This window comes from Colias croceus, chromosome 13 (assembly GCF_905220415.1).
Source record: "Colias croceus chromosome 13, ilColCroc2.1".
In the NCBI taxonomy this organism is placed as follows: Eukaryota; Metazoa; Arthropoda; class Insecta; order Lepidoptera; family Pieridae; genus Colias; species Colias croceus.
This window is the reverse complement of record NC_059549.1, coordinates 439,204-459,253: the sequence shown is the minus strand read 5'-3', so window position 1 is coordinate 459,253 and position 20,050 is coordinate 439,204. Positions and strand designations below refer to the sequence as shown.

Here is a 20,050-nt window from a genome sequence, read left to right as displayed (position 1 = left end):
TTGTGACTCTTACCTCATTCATACAGATTTTTTTATAAACAACTATAAAAATAAAAAACATTTTCAAACTTCAACAATTTTAATCCTTTAAATTCCTCCAAAAATAACAGTTGTAAATGCAACTTATCAAATACATATTTATACTTAGATCTATTTTATTTTATAAAAATATTATATATTTTATAAAAATGCTCAGATAAATTCATAAAATTGCAATAAACAGGTATAAAAATTAAAATCTAGCGTGGGCACATAGCATGGCGTCCTCCATCAACAGGCACACTGGCTCCAGTAATATTGCTAGCTAAGTCGCTGGCCAAAAATGCTATTGTAGCTGCAACTTCATCAGGCTTGCCAGGACGGCCCAAAGCATGCGTCTCCTTGCTTCTTTCCAAGAAAGCTGCATACTGCTCGTCAGAGAGCCCTCCACGACGTTGTAATTCGGTCAGAATAACACCAGGGTTCACACAATTTACCCTAACACCCTTAGCCGCTAACTCCAAAGCAACACATCTTGTAAACTGATCCACGGATGCTTTAGACACGTTGTAAGCTAGCACGCCGGGGAACGACCGTATACCATTCACGCTAGAAACATTTACAATGTTACCTTTAGTTTTTAACAAGTGTGGTACAGCCAACATTGTCAAATAGTAAATTGATCGGACGTTGGTATTCATGAGGCGGTCATACTGCGCTAGAGATGTATTCTCAATAGTTCCTGTTTCGATAATTCCCGCGTTGTTTATCAGAACGTCGATTTTTCCATAATGATCCACGGTACTCTTAACGATTTTTTCAATATCAGCTTCCTTCGTCAAATCTGCCGGAACCAAAAAAGTAGATGTTGACTTCTCACAGTCTTTGTGAACCTTTTGCAAATTGTCCACATTTCTTCCAGTTAAAGATAATTGTGCACCAAGTTTTGATAAAAACACGGCAGTAGCGGCACCAATTCCTGAACTGGCGCCGGTAACAATTACTACTTTGCCAGCGAAATTCATGTTTGAAACGTTTCTAGAATGATTCCTACTGCACACGGTTACAATGTGAGATATTCTTATCACGTATATAAATAGATAACGCTAATAATATGTAAATCAAAACATATTTACCACAGATTAGGATATTTACCACTTCATTTTCATTTTGAAGTGTGTTTTCTTTCCAAATATCAATAATCAATGTCAGCTGTCATTGACAAACATTGTCATTGGTCGAAAGCACGCCACTCACAAACTAGCCAATGAAAATTCATAATATCGACTTAAAATAATTTGTACCTACTACATTCTTGCCAATTCTTGCAAATAAATGTAGGTAATTTGTGTTTTGATTTTGGTTGCTTAGAATGATAGGGATATATTTTTGAAAAGGCAAAGTTTATGTAAAAAATATCAATTAACTTTTTTTTCATCTAAAGATCAGTAAAATTTATCCAAGAAGCTTATATCTAATACACTGGAGATTGCACTATGACCATTAACTTGTAACTAGAAAATATGACCTTGAATGACGTCAGTGTTGCTTTTGTCTCTTTCTGTGGAGTGACCACGCTGGTTTGTATATTCAGGATTATTCGAAATAGAAAAAAACTAAAAATCATGGTCCATAAATAATAACAACATAATATATTTTTAACAGTAGTTATATTATAAAACCAGTAAGGTCATATTTTATAGGTACATACAACTTTAATTGGTTTATAATGACAGTCTTAAGTCGCTCAGTCGCTTGCTCGCTCATTGGCGCGAACGTCACGCTCATTTTTTATTTGTTTTAAAGTGAAACGCATCAAATATGCCTTCGTGTGTGTTATGATATTGCACAAATAATACAAATAATACGGAAAAATGATAATAATTTTTAAAACTTAGTTAGAGCAAAAAAATAAAAAATGCGCCCCGCGCCGCCGCACTTAGCGCACAGATTTTGTTCGTGGTTTCTCCTCCTTAGTAATATTATCTCAACGCTCATATACTTTTAGCAAATGCTTGCTAGTCATAGCTTTTGTTTATAATTTGTAATTCACAAACATGTAAGTTCAAGTCATTAAAACCTTATTTGATTGTTCAATAGCACAGATCAATAGTTTTGATTCAATCTATCACTCTAGCGCCTGCGTTACATAATACATTTCAAAATTATGTCATAATATTTATAAATCTATACAACATGTAGCTTAAATTTTCTGTTTATTTTCTTTAAAATCTTTAATTCAAAATTTTCGTGATGATATCTAAAAATGACGATAGTAAGTTGATTCAACGGTTACTTTCTATTCATAAATTACCTATATAGTTTTATAATTTCCTAAAGAAATATTAATATCTCCTAGAAAGAAGTTATTCACATACATATAGGACAGTCAGGAGTACAAGTTGCAAATGCTTGTTGGGAGCTCTATTGTTTGGAACATGGCATTCGACCGGATGGAATTATGTTATTTAGTGGCGATGAACAAAGCTGTGCATCATTCTTTAGCAGTACTGCCGGAGGAAAAGTTGTACCCAGAGTTGTTATGATTGACTTAGAACCTACTCCTATAGGTATGAAGTAGAGTAAATGCTATGCTTTTTTCACAGTTTTTTTTCCGGTTGGTTGGTCCGTTACATTTCTGACGGCTCAGTTGCTTATAACATATCGTACGGTACGCGCTAGCAAAGCCACGGTCACAGAAGGAATAGTCTAGAACAGTCTATAGTCTAGACTCTTCTAGACTCGTCTAGACTCTAGACTCTACACTCTAGAATCTAGATAGTAATTTTCTTCTCCTAGTATTGCTTATACCTACTAATTAAATTATTTTCAATGCAGATGAAATACGACATGGCACATATCGACAGCTATTTAACTCAAAATCGCTGCTTACTGGAAAAGAAGATGCTGCGAGCAACTTCGCTCGAGGCTATTTTGGTGTTGGACGTGAAATGATAGACGTAGCCTTAAATCGGATCCGACTTGCCGCTGAAGACTGTCATCATTTACAAGGCTTTATCGTGTTTCGATCCTTTGGTGGAGGCACTGGCTCAGGCTTCACAGCACTATTACTAGAAAGCATTGCTAGGGATTATCGGAAGCTGTCGAAAATCGAATTTGCGATGCGTTCTGACTGCTCACGCATGTATGGATACAGAAGATGTCTGTTTTATCTTCGATAACGAAGCTTTGTATGAAATATTAGCAAGGCATTTAGACGTTCCACGGCCGACATATACAAATTTAAATAGACTGATTGCACAGGTGAAATAGTTTTTGGCTAAAATATATTTTATGGAGTAGGTAACAGAATATTAACAATATTTCAATAATTATTTTTATTATTTAAGGTAATATCTTGTATGACAGCATCTTTAAGATTCGAAGGCTCCCTAAACGTTGAACTTGTTGAATTTCGGACGAATTTGATTCCATATCCCAGAATTCATTTCCCTCTCGTCACCTTTGCCCCATTTGTACCTCCAACAAGGGCACAACACGAAACTAACACAACACAACAGTTGATGATGTCATGTTTTGAACCAGCTAATCAAATGGTCAAGTGCGATCCCCGAAAAGGAAGTTACATGTCTTGCTGTGTGCTATTCAGGGGCGATGTTAATCCCAATGATATAAACCTAGCTATAAATCAAATAAAAAGCATGCGCTCGATTAAGTTTGTGTCTTGGTCACCTACTGGTTTCAAGGTAGCAACCTTACTTTTAACAAATATACAATACCATACAATTTGATCCATTGATGTTAATACGTGTGTAAGAAGACGTTGTAATGTTTTTCTTTGACAGATAGGTGTAAATAATCAACCACCGATTACTGTGCCTGGTGGTGACTTGGCTGCGTTACAAAGAGCAGTAACTATGGTATCAAATTCATCAGCAATAAGAATTGCATGGGAGCATTTATGCAAGAAATTTTCTCTAATGTACGCTAAAAGGGCGTTTGTTCATCACTACGTTGGAGAAGGTTTAGAAGAAGGGGAATTTAAAAATGCGTATCATAATATTCAAGCCTTATCAAATGATTACAAGGAAATGGATACGTGAAAGTAGTTAAAATTTGTATTTGTCAAACTGTCGAAAAAAATAAAAAGTAACTTTTTGTTTTCTCATAATTCATTTCAACATTTTATTATAAAAAAGTATAAATCATCAGGTGATCGAGGGAATGCGCCAATGTCCGGTAAGCCCACGGTAAGCCGGTATAAAATAATAATATATCAATGGTAAGTTTTATAAACTAAATAAATAACGCTAATCTGTGGTCCAGAATTCAGAAATTTCAATTTTTCCTACTGCCATTTACGAATTGTCACTTGTCAGTTATCGTTTTGTTTGTCAATGTCAATAACACGGTATCTCAAGTAGACATCACGTACAAATTACAATATTTTTAATAATTTTAATAATTCTCTGATAAATAACTAAATAGTAAGAGTTATATAATCCTATAAGAGAAAGTGACGAAGAAACTAACAACAATTTCATTATTTAATCAAATTCTGTCAAATGCTTTAGGTTAGTATTGCATAAATAGTCGCAATCAATATTTAGGTAGGTACTACATAACCAAGATATTGAGATAAATACTTATAATAGTTAAGTAACAGCTAATCCAGATTAATTATTATCAACGTTTTTTCAGTAAAATGCTGAGTTTAGCACAGGTGTGTCGATGTTCTCATTATTTGAGGGCTCCCAGTCGAGTCCTGTTATCTAGTACAAAAAGCCATGGTACCTTACCTTCAAGACAATTGCTAACACCAGCGCAATGGAACCACACGACTAAGGGTCTTAGAGTAAGTAATCCACAAGATTTCACAACAATTTGTTTGACTGTATTCTGTTATAGTGATTAATTATTACGCAAAAACTAATGTGTGAGGTCTGGAGTTTATATTCCAGTGGAGATGAATGTAGTATGTCAAATATGATATAGGAATCGGATCACTGATGGCTGTAAAGCAAAATCAATCAAAATAGACTTGAACAGAATAACTTACGCTGTGGATCTTCTAGAAGTCTTTGATAGAATATAGTCCATTATTTTCTTTGCTATCCATACTAATATTATAAATGCGAAAGTAACTCTGTCTGTCTGTCTGTTACTCAATCACGCCTAAACTACTGAACCAATTTTCATGAAATTTGGTATGGAGATATTTTGATACCCGAGAAAGGACATAGGCTACTTTTTATCCTGGGGTAATCCCACGGGAACGGGAACTTTGCGGGTTTTTCTTTGACTGCGCGGGCAAAGCCGTGGGCGGAAACCTAGTATTTATATAAAGCAAGGACATTGTATTGCTAAATATCTTTGAATTCAGTTCATATTCTTTATTATTGTAAACCTAGTAATAAAAATAGTACATCCTTACAGATAAGTGAAATAATCAAAAGAAATGGCATTGTCGCAAGGTTCTGCGCTTCATCACCAAAACCAAAATCAACCAAAATAGTCGGCTACTGGTTGCTCGGCTGCAGTGGTATGGTTTTCACAGCGGTGGTGCTAGGTATGGCTGTAGGCTACTTAATTATTTTATACAGTATTTATTATGTTGTCAATGTAATTGTTAAAGTCACTAATGGTACGAAATGAAACGAAGTTTTGGTGGGGATTTTATGTTATTTTTCATTGGAATGTGATATAATTTGGCATTTGCGGTTTTAGTATTTTGTGTAAGATCTTTTTCGGGCTTTAGTTAGTTAAGTGTATTGATTGGAGAAAGATTCATCATGTTATGTTATTGAACATAGATCTAAAAAGAAAATCTAGGATGATTTTGAGATAGTAACAATAATATGTTTAAATATTAATAATTTGTTATTAAAGGAACTTAAAATTACACAGTTCTTTTATTTTACAAACCCAATATTATACCCTTCTATTAGAAAGAAATAAAAGAAATATATTAGATTCGTACCTTTAATTATGGGTAGTAAAAAAAGCATCCTTAAATTTGAAAATTTGCTGAATAAAAGAGGATAATGTTATATTAATGAGAAACTAATACAAAAGCTTAAGAGTTTGTTTATTTGAAAGTACTAATCTTAGGAACTACTGCACCAATTTCACTGTGGAATGAGTATGTGATGCCTGTGAGCTATCTCTATGTACCATCTCTATTATTATCTCCAGGTTGGTTATATATTAATAAAATCATTTATTTGTTTCATAACACAGTGTACAATAAGCTTTGAATGCAATAAAAAAGAAATTGTATATAAAAAGCATTCCTTTGTAATTTATATAAAAATTTAAATGACTATGACTTGATTCACAGATAACAATCTTGAGTTAAAGTATCTGTGATTAACTCTTTTAAAAGGCAGTTAAATAATTTCAATTTGTCTCACATAAAAGATAATAATATAAACAAGTAAATTACACAAAAATGTAACTTTCCTTTTTTTTTGGAATTAAATAACGCCCGTGATTGTTATATGTGAAAAAGTATCTCTAGAAATATGAAAAGAATAATAATATCACTACAACTTACAATTTGTTAGTAAAGAATAAATTTGAAATTGTAATATTCATCTTTTTCTAAAAGTTTTTTCTTACTATTTCACAATAATTTATCTAACTATAATACAATATATTCTATAGGTGGAGTGACAAGGCTAACAGAATCAGGTCTGTCTATGGTCACATGGAAACTCCTGGGTGAGAAGCTGCCGAGGACTGAGGAAGAATGGCAGGCAGAGTTTGAAATATATAAACAGTTTCCGGAATATAAATAGTAAGTAATTTATCGTATGCGATTAAATTATTAGAAGAGACATTTATACCATTTAAAGATTAAAACTGATAAAAAAATTAAAATGTTGAAATTAAACTACATCACATTAGACTGTGATAAAGGCTTATTAATTCCACGAAATACTGAAGCATATTAAAAATGAAATAACAATGATTGAAGTGTTTTGCTTGTTATCGTGACAACATAAAGGCACATACAGACACAGGGACATCCCAGACACTTTTTTTTAAGTTTTTTTAAATATTTTAATAACATAGAATGCTTTAAAAATATCTTGAGTGTAACAAATAGTGCTTTTTCGCACTGTGTATGTGTTTGTATTTGTTAATAAGTTGTACAGTTAAGAAAAAAAAGACGTGTGGCACGCGGGGACTGCCGCGGTAAAGCTATTGCATGCTATGCCTTCAAGCCACACCTCCGCACGTTGGAGTGGGGAGGGTGAGGTTTTTTCGTTACGGAATTTCTCGATTCGGTCCCCGCGCTCAAAGTCCGCGATAGAAGCTATGCAAAAGCTTAATATTAAAATATATGAATCCCTCAGTAAATAGTAGGTTATATTACAAATTTGTTCATCTGTTATTTCGTCTTGCTTTTAAGGCAGCATTACATCTAGAAAATTCGGTCAAGTGCGAGATGGACTCACGACACCATAGTTCCGTACAAATAACCTGAAGCTAAGCTGATACTAACGCGTTTCAAACTTGATTTATTTTCATTTCTTTCAGCAAAAACATGAACATAACACTGTCCGAGTTCAAGTGGATCTGGTGGATGGAGTTCGCTCACCGCAGCTGGGGGCGCGCTATCGGGGCCGCCATGTTCCTGCCGGCGACGTTCTTCTGGCTCAGAGGGTACTTGGATAAAGCTATGAAGTTGAGGGTGGCCGGGTATTGTGTGCTGGTTGGGGCTCAGGTGAGTAATCTACACTAATATTATAAAGTGGAAAACTTTGTTTGTTTGTTTGATTGTAATGAATAGGCTCATAAACTACTGGACCGATTTTAAAAATTCTTTCACCATTCGAAAGCTACATTATTCACGAGTAATATTATAGGCTAGGTTTTATCCCGGAAATCCCACGGGAACGGGAACTATGCGGGTTTTTCTTTGAAAACGTGGGCGAAGTCGCAGGCGCAAAGCTAGTTTTAACTAATTTTCCGCGTATTTGTTGAAAACTTCACAAATAAAATAAATAAATAATAAATAAAAAGCCAGTTTATTTCCAATCCACAAGAAAAGTTTTACTTATTAAAATTACACTATTTTTTTAACTTAATTTTTTTATTACTAATACTTAATTCATTTTTCTTCCATTTTTTTTTCATTTTTGACGTAACATCCAGTACCAGTACCATTGATTGGAACCCCTTCTCGGGTATAGGCCTCCTCCAGCTTTTTTATATCTTATAAAAAACACAAATAATATACTAAAAACTTCCTTAAGAACCAATCTATCTATTAAAAAAATAGCGTGTGTGCCGAGCACACGTGTCAGAAGTGAAACTTCTTTGCAAACAAAATTCGACACTAAGATTCAAGGAAACAAAATTCATCGCCTTATTCTCTTATGGCGTGACGGTATTGCCAATACGTGACTTTGAAATTTTACTCACAACACGCTTAAAGAAGTTTCATTTCAAAAACTATCAAAATCCGTTGCATCGTTTTTAAGATCGAAGCATACAATGGGGAGAATAGACAGTGATAGCGACTTTGTTTTATAGTAAGTTATCTAAATTTATCCCTGTTTTAGTACATAAAGGGGTTCGTTCTGTACTTATGTAATTAGCAAACAATTATTTAATCATTCCAGGGTCTAATGGGCTGGTACATGGTGAAATCGGGCCTTGAGGACCGTTTCCAGGGCCCCTGCGATGTGCCCCGGGTGTCCCAATACCGTTTAGCCTCTCACCTCGGTTTAGCATTTCTCTTATACGCGGGGCTCCTATCTGGGGCCCTGAGGATGTTGAGGCCCGCGCCCGTTGGGGCCCTGTATAGGAAAGTTAAGGAGTTAAGCGCCTTAACGGCAGTTGCGAATACTGTTAAGGGGATGGCGTTCATTACTGCTCTTTCTGGTGGGTGGTTCTTGTATTGTGAATTTTTGCATGACAGGAAATTTACTATAATCTAAATATTATATGCATGTAAATTACGTGTGTTGTCTAAAGTTTCTAAACGAAACTGCTGAATCGGTTTTAATAAAATTTTGCACTAATATTCACCTTAGTGGAGAATGGGATAGTTACTTAATTTCAATAAAAATATAAATAATAAGACTGCCTGTGCAAGCAGGTAGTACTAACTAATATTATAGTTTCTATGTATATATCAAGTATAATAATCATTATATTGCAAAACTATGATTTAGATTTAGAATAACAGATAAGCTAATTATTTCGGATGCTACTAAATAAATAACCCATATTACTTGGTTTAGATGTAGCTTTCTAATTGTGAAAAAATAGATCGAATAGTTTTTGAATCAAATGGTACAAAAAATCTCGATAAATAAATGATCATATTTTATTTAATACAAATTATAATTATTTCAAATTTTATTTTTTTATCTTTCCAGGCGCGTTCGTAGCGGGCCTAGACGCGGGTCTAGTCTACAATTCGTTCCCGAAAATGGGCGACCATTGGATACCAGACGACATACTGGCTTTTAGTCCTAAACTGCGTAATTTCACGGAAAATCCCACCACAGTGCAGTTCGATCATAGGATTCTGGGTACTAGCACGTTGTTAGCGGCTACTGTGCTGTGGGTAATGTCGAGGGGCAAGCCACTGTCGCCAGTCGCCAGGCGAGTGGCTAATGCAGTGGGTGCGATGGCTTGGTTACAGGTGAGAATATCGATTAAATATGTATTTAGTTTGTAATTTTTAATATTATGCTTTTGATAAGTACTCTAATATCACTATCCTATATTTTTTTATATTCTATATATAGAAGCCATACTTAATATACTCAATGACTTAATATATATTATATATTATTATATTATAATATTTATTATAAAAGTAACTCTGTCTGTCTGTCTAGTCCTCAATCACGCCTTAACTACTGAACCAATTTGCATGAAATTTGATATAGAGATATTTTGATACCCGAGAAAGGACATAGGCTACTTTTTATCCAGGGAAAATAACGCAATCCCGGAAATCCTACGGGAACGGGAACTATGCGGGTTTTTTTCTTTGACTGCGCGGGCGAAGCCGCGGGCGGATACCTAGTAATATATATATTTCTTAATTAAGGTACTTATGTAAAAATATAGCACACCTCTCTGCCTTCTATTGACATTTAGTAATTACATTCAGTTTTATTTACCTTTCAACTAATATTATGTAGAGTATGTTTGTTAAATTATGAGTATTCCTTCACAAATGCTTAAAAATGCACATCTTTGTGTCATGTAGTATAAAACTTAATAAAACATAATTGATATTACATTACACCATCTTTTTTATAAGATATTAAAAGGTTCGAAACAAACTAAAAAAGTTTATTTTTAATTGCAGGTAACATTAGGTTTCCTAACACTGCTATACTACGTGCCTACTCCCTTAGCGGCGACTCACCAGTCGGGTTCATTGACCCTACTCACACTAGCTGTGTGGCTCACACATGAGATCAAGTTGCTTAAATACATACCCAAATAAAATATTTTAATTGCCTAGTCTTTGATTTTGTGATTGAAACTGTTGTATAGTGTGTAAATGCCTTTATGTTTAGGTCAATTTTAGTCAATTTGGATACATTATTTGTCACACATAATCACGAAACATTAAAATTTAAAACCTAGTTTTACTCAACGCATGTAGTACTTTCTAGACAAATATAAATCTTATGTAACGGCAGTTAATGTCAAATGTACATTGTACGCTTAATTACGTATAATGTAGTATACTACAAAACAAAATTAATTGAAAGTTGTAAATAAACTGTTTATGGCGGAGATTTTTTGTGAGACAATATGACAAATGGACTGTGTTTGATGAGCTTTCCTTTTTATTTAATTTCGATATTAACTTACCAAATACAATAAAATGAAAGATAAAGTGCATTTTCGTCCAATATTGTTAATTTTAAACCTATCACTTAGGACTCTGAACTTTAATACCACACAATAGCATTTTAAAACAGTATTGTATGTACAATTAAGATATAAATAAATTTTGTTCCAAATTTATTGATTTTTATTTTTCCTTTTTTTCCCACGCAACACTTTAGACATAGAAATGGTACACAAGTACACATTCGAATAATGCATTGCAGTGTAGTGTTTATGTTTCAGTTAAGTTAACCACCTCAGTCCAAATCAAGTTCCAGCTCGGTTTAACTCGTTAACCTGCGTTTGCGTTAACTATCTAACTACGAGTTATACTTGACTGGGGTTAATAGCAATTCTAATTTCTAAGCAATAAAGTGAAATTCAGGTTACATGATAAGCATAACAAGGAAACGACTAAAAGAAATAGCCATTTATGCTACTAAGATAGTTCAAAATATTAGGTCGCTTTTAAGCATTTATCACACAGATACGAGATCAATAATTATTTATTATAATACTAGCGGTCCGCCCCGGCTTCGCCCGTGGTACATGTTTACGTTTTCTCTACATAAGAACCATCCTCGTACTTCAAGGAATATAATAAAAAAAAGAATTATCGAAATCGGTTCAGCCGTTCTCGAGTTATGCGAAAACACATTTTGCGATTCATTTTTATATTATAGAAGTATAATAAATGTAACTTTATTATGTACGGTTTTCTATCAGTTATTTAGCGCCACTTTAGCGTGTATGGCAAGTACTAGGTGGCCGGGGCCACCTGCGTTACATAATTATATTATGTTCTCTATTGAAATTCAAAAGCGATTCTAACAGAATTTTAATAGAATAATGAAATTTTAGAAATTGTTATATAGTATTATCTGCGTTCTGTAGTTACATGAAGTACAGATATAGCAGTATGCTTCTGAATTAGAATTTAGATGAATGTATTATGTAGTGGAATATTCTTCCTATTTTTGACAAGCATAAATCAATATAAAATAATTTATAGCATGTTTTTGAATCATAGGAATTAGGGGTAAAAATAAAAACACCAGTGTAAAGATATCTCTTTATATATTGATATACAATAATTTATTTAATAATTATCTATTTAACTACGATATGCCTTGGGTTAAATCAGTAAAAGTTTACGAATCAAGAGTCAACATGTGAATAATATAATTACGAAGAATCTCATTTTTATTTACTGATTTATCCCAAATGCTGATATTAAAAAATTTATACAATAGAATATAAATGTGCGCATTGAAGTTATGATCGCAAGCATTCAACACAACCAACTAAATGCCATAGACACTCGATTTTGGGAAATTTCATTTTTATTTGCCGCCATTGAAAACAATATGGCGGCCATTCGCAAAACCCGTGAGTGCAAGTGAGATAGCACGCTTACAAATGTCAAATACATGAATTATTTGCACTAGTCACTGAAAAATTAAGTTTAAAAGACAATAGAAGAATGTAATGTATGGCACAAACATTTTTAATAAATTGTGATAATATATGAATGATGCAATAAAAACAACGGGTAAATTTCCCAAAATCACGGCTCATCACCATAAAAATATAACATAAAGTATATACATTTCCAACCCAATGAAAACATGATTTCAAAAAATATAATTTTGGACAGTACCCGTATAAGTAAGTTACAAATACCATTTTAAATATATATCGTCTACTATAAATGAAAAGGAATTTTCGACACTCGATAAATAATCCTATATTAAAAAACATAATTCAGACGCTTACCCGATATTAATGTATATTATGAAACATTTATATAATAAACGATATTTTACATAACTGATCTATATATTGGTCTCATTATAATTTTAATATCTACTTAATCAAATTAAAGTGAGCAACTTACGTTTATTGAGAAACTACTGATTCTTAGCGAATTATAGAACACAGGTAAAACAAAGACAAACATTTGTAGCTTCGAATATGTTTAAGATGTTATAGCAATAGGGTGTAAATAATGAGGGTCTGAAACATCACAATGGCAAATATTACAGACCCCTTCTTATATCAGTACCACAAATGTGTATGCATTAATTTATTAAGACAGTATTTTATCTGTTTCACTACGAATATTGTACACATGCAATAAGATTTGACTTTTTTAATAATAGAACAAGAAATGTTCGTACTCAAAATGGTTCATAGTTCATACACACAAATTTTGTTATTTTTTTTGTTAATTTTTTCTAGTTGTTATTTCTATTTCGAATATTTGCCACATATATACAGTTTTTCAATCAGGCAACATTAAAACAAGGCAGAAAACTTGAGCGAAAAAAACATTTAGCACCATACAATAATTCCTTCAATTCGAATTAATATGAAAATAAATAAAAAAACACGTAAACTGAGATTTTCATGTAGTATCGAGATCTATAGATATAAGACACAATAATAAATGCCCGTGTTATTAAAAACAATATTTGCAATAAAAACAGTATAAGAATTGGTCGGAATTATATTGTCAGTCGTTATTTCAAAAGTTGTCGCAACACTGAGCATTCTAGAAATAACTATGATAAAAATTGGTAACCTAAGATGGCATTTATTTTAATTACGATTAGAATTAAGCCTCCTTGCATGGTTTTTGCGCAGTTTAAAATCTTACGTCATATTAAAAATTAGAATATTGTTTTAACAACCATAGACACCTCATAAAATCCTTATAATCATAGATAAATACTTCAAAAATAAAGAGAAACATATCGAGCATGATACCAGTAAATATTAACAAAAAATAACGTAAAATACTTTCAAATGATCATAGATTACATGATTTAAAATAAGGCCTTCCATAACCCATAACAATTATAATTTATAATACATATATGATCAGATACACAAAAATAACAATTTAATTAGTTAGAATACAGTTCTGTATTGAAAAATTCAGTAATTTCATATGGGTATTTTGTTTTAGGCCTGTTTATTGAATTAACACCAATCGAAAATGACCAAAAGACAATCTAGAGTTTGGCGCCAAAAATAACGTAAAAAATAACGTAAAACGAGAGCATAAAACACGAATTTTAAAATGACATTGAAGATGTATATTTTTTATTTTATTTAAACATGGCATCTACGCATTGATGGCACCTCAAATACTTGCATTTATCAATAACTGTATGATATATGAACGCATTAATATAATAAAAATATTAATAATAAAGTTTGTCTTGCATTAAACCAATATAATTCCTATATTCTGACAAAAACTAAGTTTTTAGACGAGAGCGAGGGAAACGCGGCATTTGAATTGCGCGGTTATTTTTGATAAAGAAGATTTATGACTTAAGTATGTAATAATAATAAAGATGTCTTAATGAAGGAAAATATATTCCTTTTTATACTGGAAATTAGGTATCTAGCATTTGTGAAATTAATTAGGGTAAAAACACAAAATTCGGACTGTTTAAAATTAAAATAATATTTGTGTTTCTATCAAAACGATGTCTATTTTTTTACGGCTAAATTATATTCGTTTTTTTCGTCAGAATATATAAAAATAATAATAATCAGTATTGATACGGCAGTGAAGTTAATAGGAATCAATTAAATAATAATAAAAAAAACTATTGTTTATAAATAATTTAGTATCTATTTGGGGCAACGTTTTCCATCGTAATAAATAATAATATCACTTATACATTTAATTATTTAGTTAGTAATAAAAATATTGGTAAATGTAATTTCATGTTTTCCATTCCAATACATTTGTTAAAATAATACTTAATGAACTTATTCAAAATAGCAATTCCTAACAGACAAGATCTATATACAGTATGACGTGCAGGTATTTCAAAATAATTTATCTCGCGTGGAATACTTAGTAAAAAATGAGTTATTATAAATAAATAAAAAAAATCAAGATCTAAAAAATAACTCTAATATCAAGATAAAAATATTTTGTAAAACTACCCGCAAAATTATTTTGAAACACCTGCACGGTTAGCGTAGAAAAGTACAAACTATGTGCAGAGAGATTTTTACATAAATTCTCGATATCCCGCCTCAAATACACATCTATTCATATTTACACAAGATTTAAATCTCTAGAAGTCTAGACGAACCTTCGAGTATAAATAAAAAAAAAATTAAAACAGCCGCGAAACTATTGTACAAGGCTGAGTATACGCAGGCTGAAAATTTTATTGGATACTATTTAAACACTGTAAATTAAAAAAAAAAAACACGCGACCCCGTACGAGATTTTTTAATGAAAAAAAAAAATGAATGAAAAATTCAAAAATTTTATCTATAAAAGCCATGTACAAAGTTTCTTTAGGACGTGCGTGTTAAATAAAAATTTCGATTACAGCGACATCTAACGATTTAAATCTCCGATTTAAAAATAAATCAATATTATACTGATTATGATACAATAACATGTAGCTCAGATGTTCCGTGGTGTGGACTCGTGAAGCGTGATTCAACATTGTTTTAGCATCTCTGTTCGGAGCCTGAAAATTTTATAACCAGTTTTAAAGTTTCAATTATAACACAAAAATAACAAAAAAAAAAAAATTCTTTTCAATTCAAATTCAAATAAAGATCTTCTGTATAACTTTACTATTTTTTTCTAAATTTACACTATCATAAAAGGAAATAAACCAAACTATTTGCTAAATTCGTAGTCGTGGGGCAACAAACTTATAATGTTGTGTAGTTTTTATTTAAACTCAAACTCGAACATTTATTTATTCAATTAGACTCCTTTTAGAAGCACTTTCGTATCGTCATTATATATTTTTAATATTTACCACCGATTCGGAAAGCAGTATCTATGGCAACCGGCAAGAAACTCCATTATTTGTATTAAAACAAAAAAAATAGCTTTTCGAATTTTTTTCTCTTTTTTTCACGATTCCTATCGAGTTACCGCTACATACTCACCGAGCCACTAGCTGGGCGGCGGCGGGTCGCTGACGACGACCTGCACCACGTAGCCGGGCGTGATGCGCGCGTCCTCCAGCGGCAGGCGGTCGCCCAGCAGCTTGCCGCCGTAGAACCAGCGCTGCCGCCACACCTCTATGCCCTCTTGTGCCTACACACGATTATATGAGTCACTATCCACGAATCTTATAAAAAAAAATGACGGGTTGCACTCCGGGAGTGCCGGCAGATGTGAAAACTTGATTATTAACGTTGAGCATGTTTGATATCCATCCGTCTTACGCTTTTTCGATCAGGTCACGTGTCCTGACGCGAGTTTAAGATTTTATACCCATTACAGAAAAAGTGCTCAACGCCGCTAAAGAAGTTTTCACTTCAAAAAAAGAATTTTTGACAAAAAATTCTAATAAACAACCTTCAAATCACTAGAACTAGACAGAAAATAAATAGGACCGCACGGCAGGCTTTCAAATAAAAAATATTCATAAAAATCGGTTAAACCAGTCGAAAGTTCTGATAACAAACACAACCCTGCTCCTTCTTTTTTTTGAAGTCGGTTTAAAATAGAATTTATTTTTATTTTTTTCATAATCTTCAAAAATTACTAAGATACTGGCGAAAATACCGCCTCCGCGGTCAAATGATGCAGCGACGCAGTATAAATATCGAACAGTATAGAAACTCAGTACTCACTACAAAAAATTCAAAGTTCAAATCTTACAAAACATAATATAAACTGTTAGTTGTAAGTGCCGCATCAACATGAGGAGTCAGGTATTAGTTAATATCTGCAATCTTTTTAAAAACCAACTTACATATTTTGAACACTAAATATATAGTATTAATTGAACACTATAAGCTGCAATGGCGCTAAGATATTTATTTTATCGACTAGGCTATCTCCATTCATTTTTTGACGACAAATGCAAAAACAGGTTGTTTATGATTTTATCCTAAAAATGATAAATACGAAGGTTTGGATACTTTAATGCATTTTGTTCAATTTAAACTTCTTTATAATTGTACTACCACACTAAAACACTGAAAAATCACTTAGTGATGGTCTTTACAATTTACATTATACCTAATTGATGATTACTTTTATTGATAAAACATTATAATAGTACCATAAACAAAATCTCACCTGTAACTTAGCTTTGCAATGCGCTATAGTGTGTCTCGAACCGACGGGCAGCATGAGATCCTTGCAAGTTGTTGACAGTCGCAGTCGCAACGCCATCTCGGAGCCAGCCTCCACTGGCTCCGAACAGTCTGCTGGGGAATCTCGTCCACTCGCTTCCTTGACCATGTTTATTGGTGCTGATAGACAGTAGATTGGCACCTGGAGATATAAGAAAAGTTTGCTGTATTCAAAAATACTATTATTATTTAATTGTTTTGTGTATTGAATACTAGCTGTGCCCCGCGGTTTCACCCGCATTGCTCTGCTCTTGTTGGTCTTAGCGTGATGATATAGCCTATAACCTTCCTCGATAAATGGGCTATTAAACACTGAACAAATTTTTCAAATCGGACCAGTAGTTCCTGAGATTAGCGCCTCAACCACACAACCTCACCACACCACAAATATTTTAATTATTCACTGGCTGCATACTAAAAGAACTCCACTTATCTGTAAGGAATTTGTGAATCAACTTGTTAATGAGTCTCATAATCAGTAAGAGCGAAAATCCTCAAAGGACTTAATGTTTACAGTAATTATTGTCTTCTGTATTATTCATATTAGCGAATTACACAATGTCTAAAAGTTTTTATTTTTTACCCAATATTTTTGTTCAAAGAAATCCATACTATATAAATGCAAAAGTATCTCTGTCTGTCTGTCTGTTACTCAATCACACCTTAACTACTGAACCAATTTGCATGAAATTTGGTATGGAGATATTTTGATACCGGAGAAAGGACATAGGATAGGTTTTATCCCGGAAATCCCATGGGAACGGGAACTATGCGGCTTTTTCTTGGACTGCGCGGGCGATGCTGTGGGTGGAAAGCTAGTATACTATATATTTTACTTATTATTTTATTTCCATTTATCAATATCTATTATTAAAAAAACAAGTCGTTCAACAATGTTTATCAAAACGATTACCAATAAATCTTTTTAATCCAAGGTTACATACACCATTAACATGACAAATATTGAAATAACCATACTAACCTTGACCGTAAATGCAATGTGGCGAAAAAAACTTAATTCTTAATGAATCATGTCATTGCATAACTTACTTACAACACAGCCCGGTGAAAGGATGTTACCTCATCTAATATATAAAAATCAATGCCACTTTTCGTTGTAATTCCATAACTCGAGAACGGCTGAACCGATTTCGATAATTCTTTTTTTATTATATTCCTTGAAGTACGAGGATGGTTCTTATGTAGAGAAAACGTTAATATGTACCACGGGCGAAGCCGGGGCGGACCGCTAGTATTATATATGGACAGACATTTTGTATTAGGTTCATTATAATGAATATTTTAAAATAAGTTATTGTAATTAATTAGTATAATTATTGTCATTTATGTAACTGTATTTCGTAATGAAAATTATATTTTTTTCTTAAATTTGCTCTATAAATACACTATTATTCTAGGAAAGAATAACTTTGCAATGCCTCGAGTTGTACCAACAATTTAATGTGCAATTTTTTCATAATTAATGATGACAAACATCATAACACAAGGATTTTATATTTATTTTTTAATATATTTGATTGAAACAGTTACTTCAAATCTTTATCAAGGCATGATATCAGTTACTATAAATTTACATTCAAGTGTGTCTACAGAATATTCATTGACCTTTGTTACCCATATATGGTGTGCGGTTTATATGCCAATAAAGCCGTCAATAATAACTTAACACAATAATTAAGCAACTGCCCTTTTGTAGCTTATAATCTTCTTAGATGTACTTATTCGGTTTTTATTGGCTTTAATTAAGAATTTGATGTTTTATTTGGTATTTATTATCTTACCTGATACCTAGTTCCCCATTCATCATAGCACTCTGTGAGGTATCCATTAGGTACGGAAACACTGGCTCCATCCAGTATCGCCTGAGCGAGCTGGAAGTCCATCGCCTCAGCAGCCACCGCAGCGGCCCGCAGCGCGTCCCAGATCTCTTTACGGCCGTCAAACGCCGGCGCCGTGTCCCAGAACTCATCGCGTTTGCTCCTCAATTGCCCCTCAGTCAGTGGCACGTCCGACTTCCATCGAATTGTCTCATGGCACAGTGACTGATTCTTTCGCAAGCCACCTAAAATAAAACTCAATTTAGTCACTTCACGCATGACTCCACGGCGACAGATTCGATCACGTACCTGAATTCGGTCGAGACACAGTGCCCGAGGATTCTTCTATCGGCCCGCTCCTGCTCCTAGTTATTCCTATACAACCACCCATTGTAATTACATTCTTTTATTACCAATTTGTAACATTTACAAAAACATTAACAAATAACATTTTATCTCCTGTTCGAGTCATTTTCTGTCAAAAGCTAGCTGTATAATATTATGTTCCTTTTTTACATCGAATCGGTCAATGCAAAATATGTCATTTATTATTAAAATATCAAAATTAGACTTTCACGTATTATTTTTTCAGGAGAATGATGAACAACTAAAACATCAGAATCTATTTATGGGTGCTTAATTTATCTTATACAAAATAAAATACTATAATATTTTGATATTCAAGGTTTTATGGAAAACGAAACGTTAATGTTTTTTGACGAATCAGGTTTGACTACAGATAATAATATTTACAATCTTAGATCATTAAAACCTCAGATTAAAACAATACAGACACTACATTTTCAGAATTTTTTATTTATTTGAGTACTGAGTAGGTAGTTGGTCCCCGGTGGAGACTGGAGGAGATTTTTCTCCTGTGATAACGTCCTTTGGTTTATTGAAATAAGTGGTAAATGTGGTGGTAAACAATGATGCTTTGTTAGGATATAATAACTCTTTCTGCAGCACCTGATCACATATACAGTACTCTCACACATACAGTACATTTAGAATTGCGTTATAATCATGATGTCAAAATATATTAATAACAATAATTAAACAATTTAAACTTTTGATCGCTTTAAGTTTGACCTTACCAATAAGCTCTCCTCCGTATCAATTAATATCACGAAAAATAATGTTTTCAAATTTGTCAGATGTCCAAAATGTCAATCAACGACATTGACATCGTGATTTGAAAATTTGAGGAAATTTCAAATTGTTTATTTGCCTCAGCCTTCTCGTAATTCAGT

General features: G+C 32.9%; 3 protein-coding genes and 1 pseudogene across 4 annotated transcripts; 2 read left to right on the top strand and 2 right to left on the bottom strand.

Annotated features, from left to right (window-relative positions):
* Positions 1-184: 184 nt before the first annotated feature.
* On the bottom strand, positions 185-1,100 carry LOC123697081 (3-oxoacyl-[acyl-carrier-protein] reductase FabG-like). Its single transcript, XM_045643496.1, has one exon. It carries the CDS (start codon positions 1,002-1,004, stop codon positions 240-242), a length of 765 nt encoding a protein of 254 aa, XP_045499452.1. The 5' UTR covers positions 1,005-1,100; the 3' UTR covers positions 185-239.
* A 1,082-nt stretch (positions 1,101-2,182) lies between these two features.
* Positions 2,183-4,083, top strand: LOC123697080 (annotated as a pseudogene).
* A 249-nt stretch (positions 4,084-4,332) lies between these two features.
* On the top strand, positions 4,333-10,944 carry LOC123697079 (cytochrome c oxidase assembly protein COX15 homolog). Of its 2 annotated transcripts, none has more exons than XM_045643495.1 (8): positions 4,333-4,514; positions 4,642-4,795; positions 5,377-5,509; positions 6,607-6,739; positions 7,486-7,672; positions 8,574-8,835; positions 9,336-9,604; positions 10,283-10,944. In XM_045643495.1, exons 2-8 carry the CDS (start codon positions 4,646-4,648, stop codon positions 10,421-10,423), a joined length of 1,275 nt encoding a protein of 424 aa, XP_045499451.1. In that variant the 5' UTR covers positions 4,333-4,514; positions 4,642-4,645; the 3' UTR covers positions 10,424-10,944. The 2 variants fall into 2 exon arrangements, with proteins under 2 accessions (XP_045499451.1, XP_045499450.1); XM_045643494.1 differs by having other exon boundaries at positions 4,333-4,550.
* A 931-nt stretch (positions 10,945-11,875) lies between these two features.
* Positions 11,876-19,275, bottom strand: LOC123697082 (ubiquitin domain-containing protein 2). The gene is made up of 5 exons (XM_045643497.1): positions 19,107-19,275; positions 18,762-19,042; positions 16,904-17,101; positions 15,760-15,910; positions 11,876-15,326 (listed from the first exon to the last, which is right to left on the bottom strand). The coding sequence occupies exons 1-4, from the start codon at positions 19,186-19,188 to the stop codon at positions 15,767-15,769; spliced, it is 705 nt and encodes a 234-aa protein (XP_045499453.1). The 5' UTR covers positions 19,189-19,275; the 3' UTR covers positions 11,876-15,326; positions 15,760-15,766.
* Between the last annotated feature and the right edge of the window lie 775 nt (positions 19,276-20,050).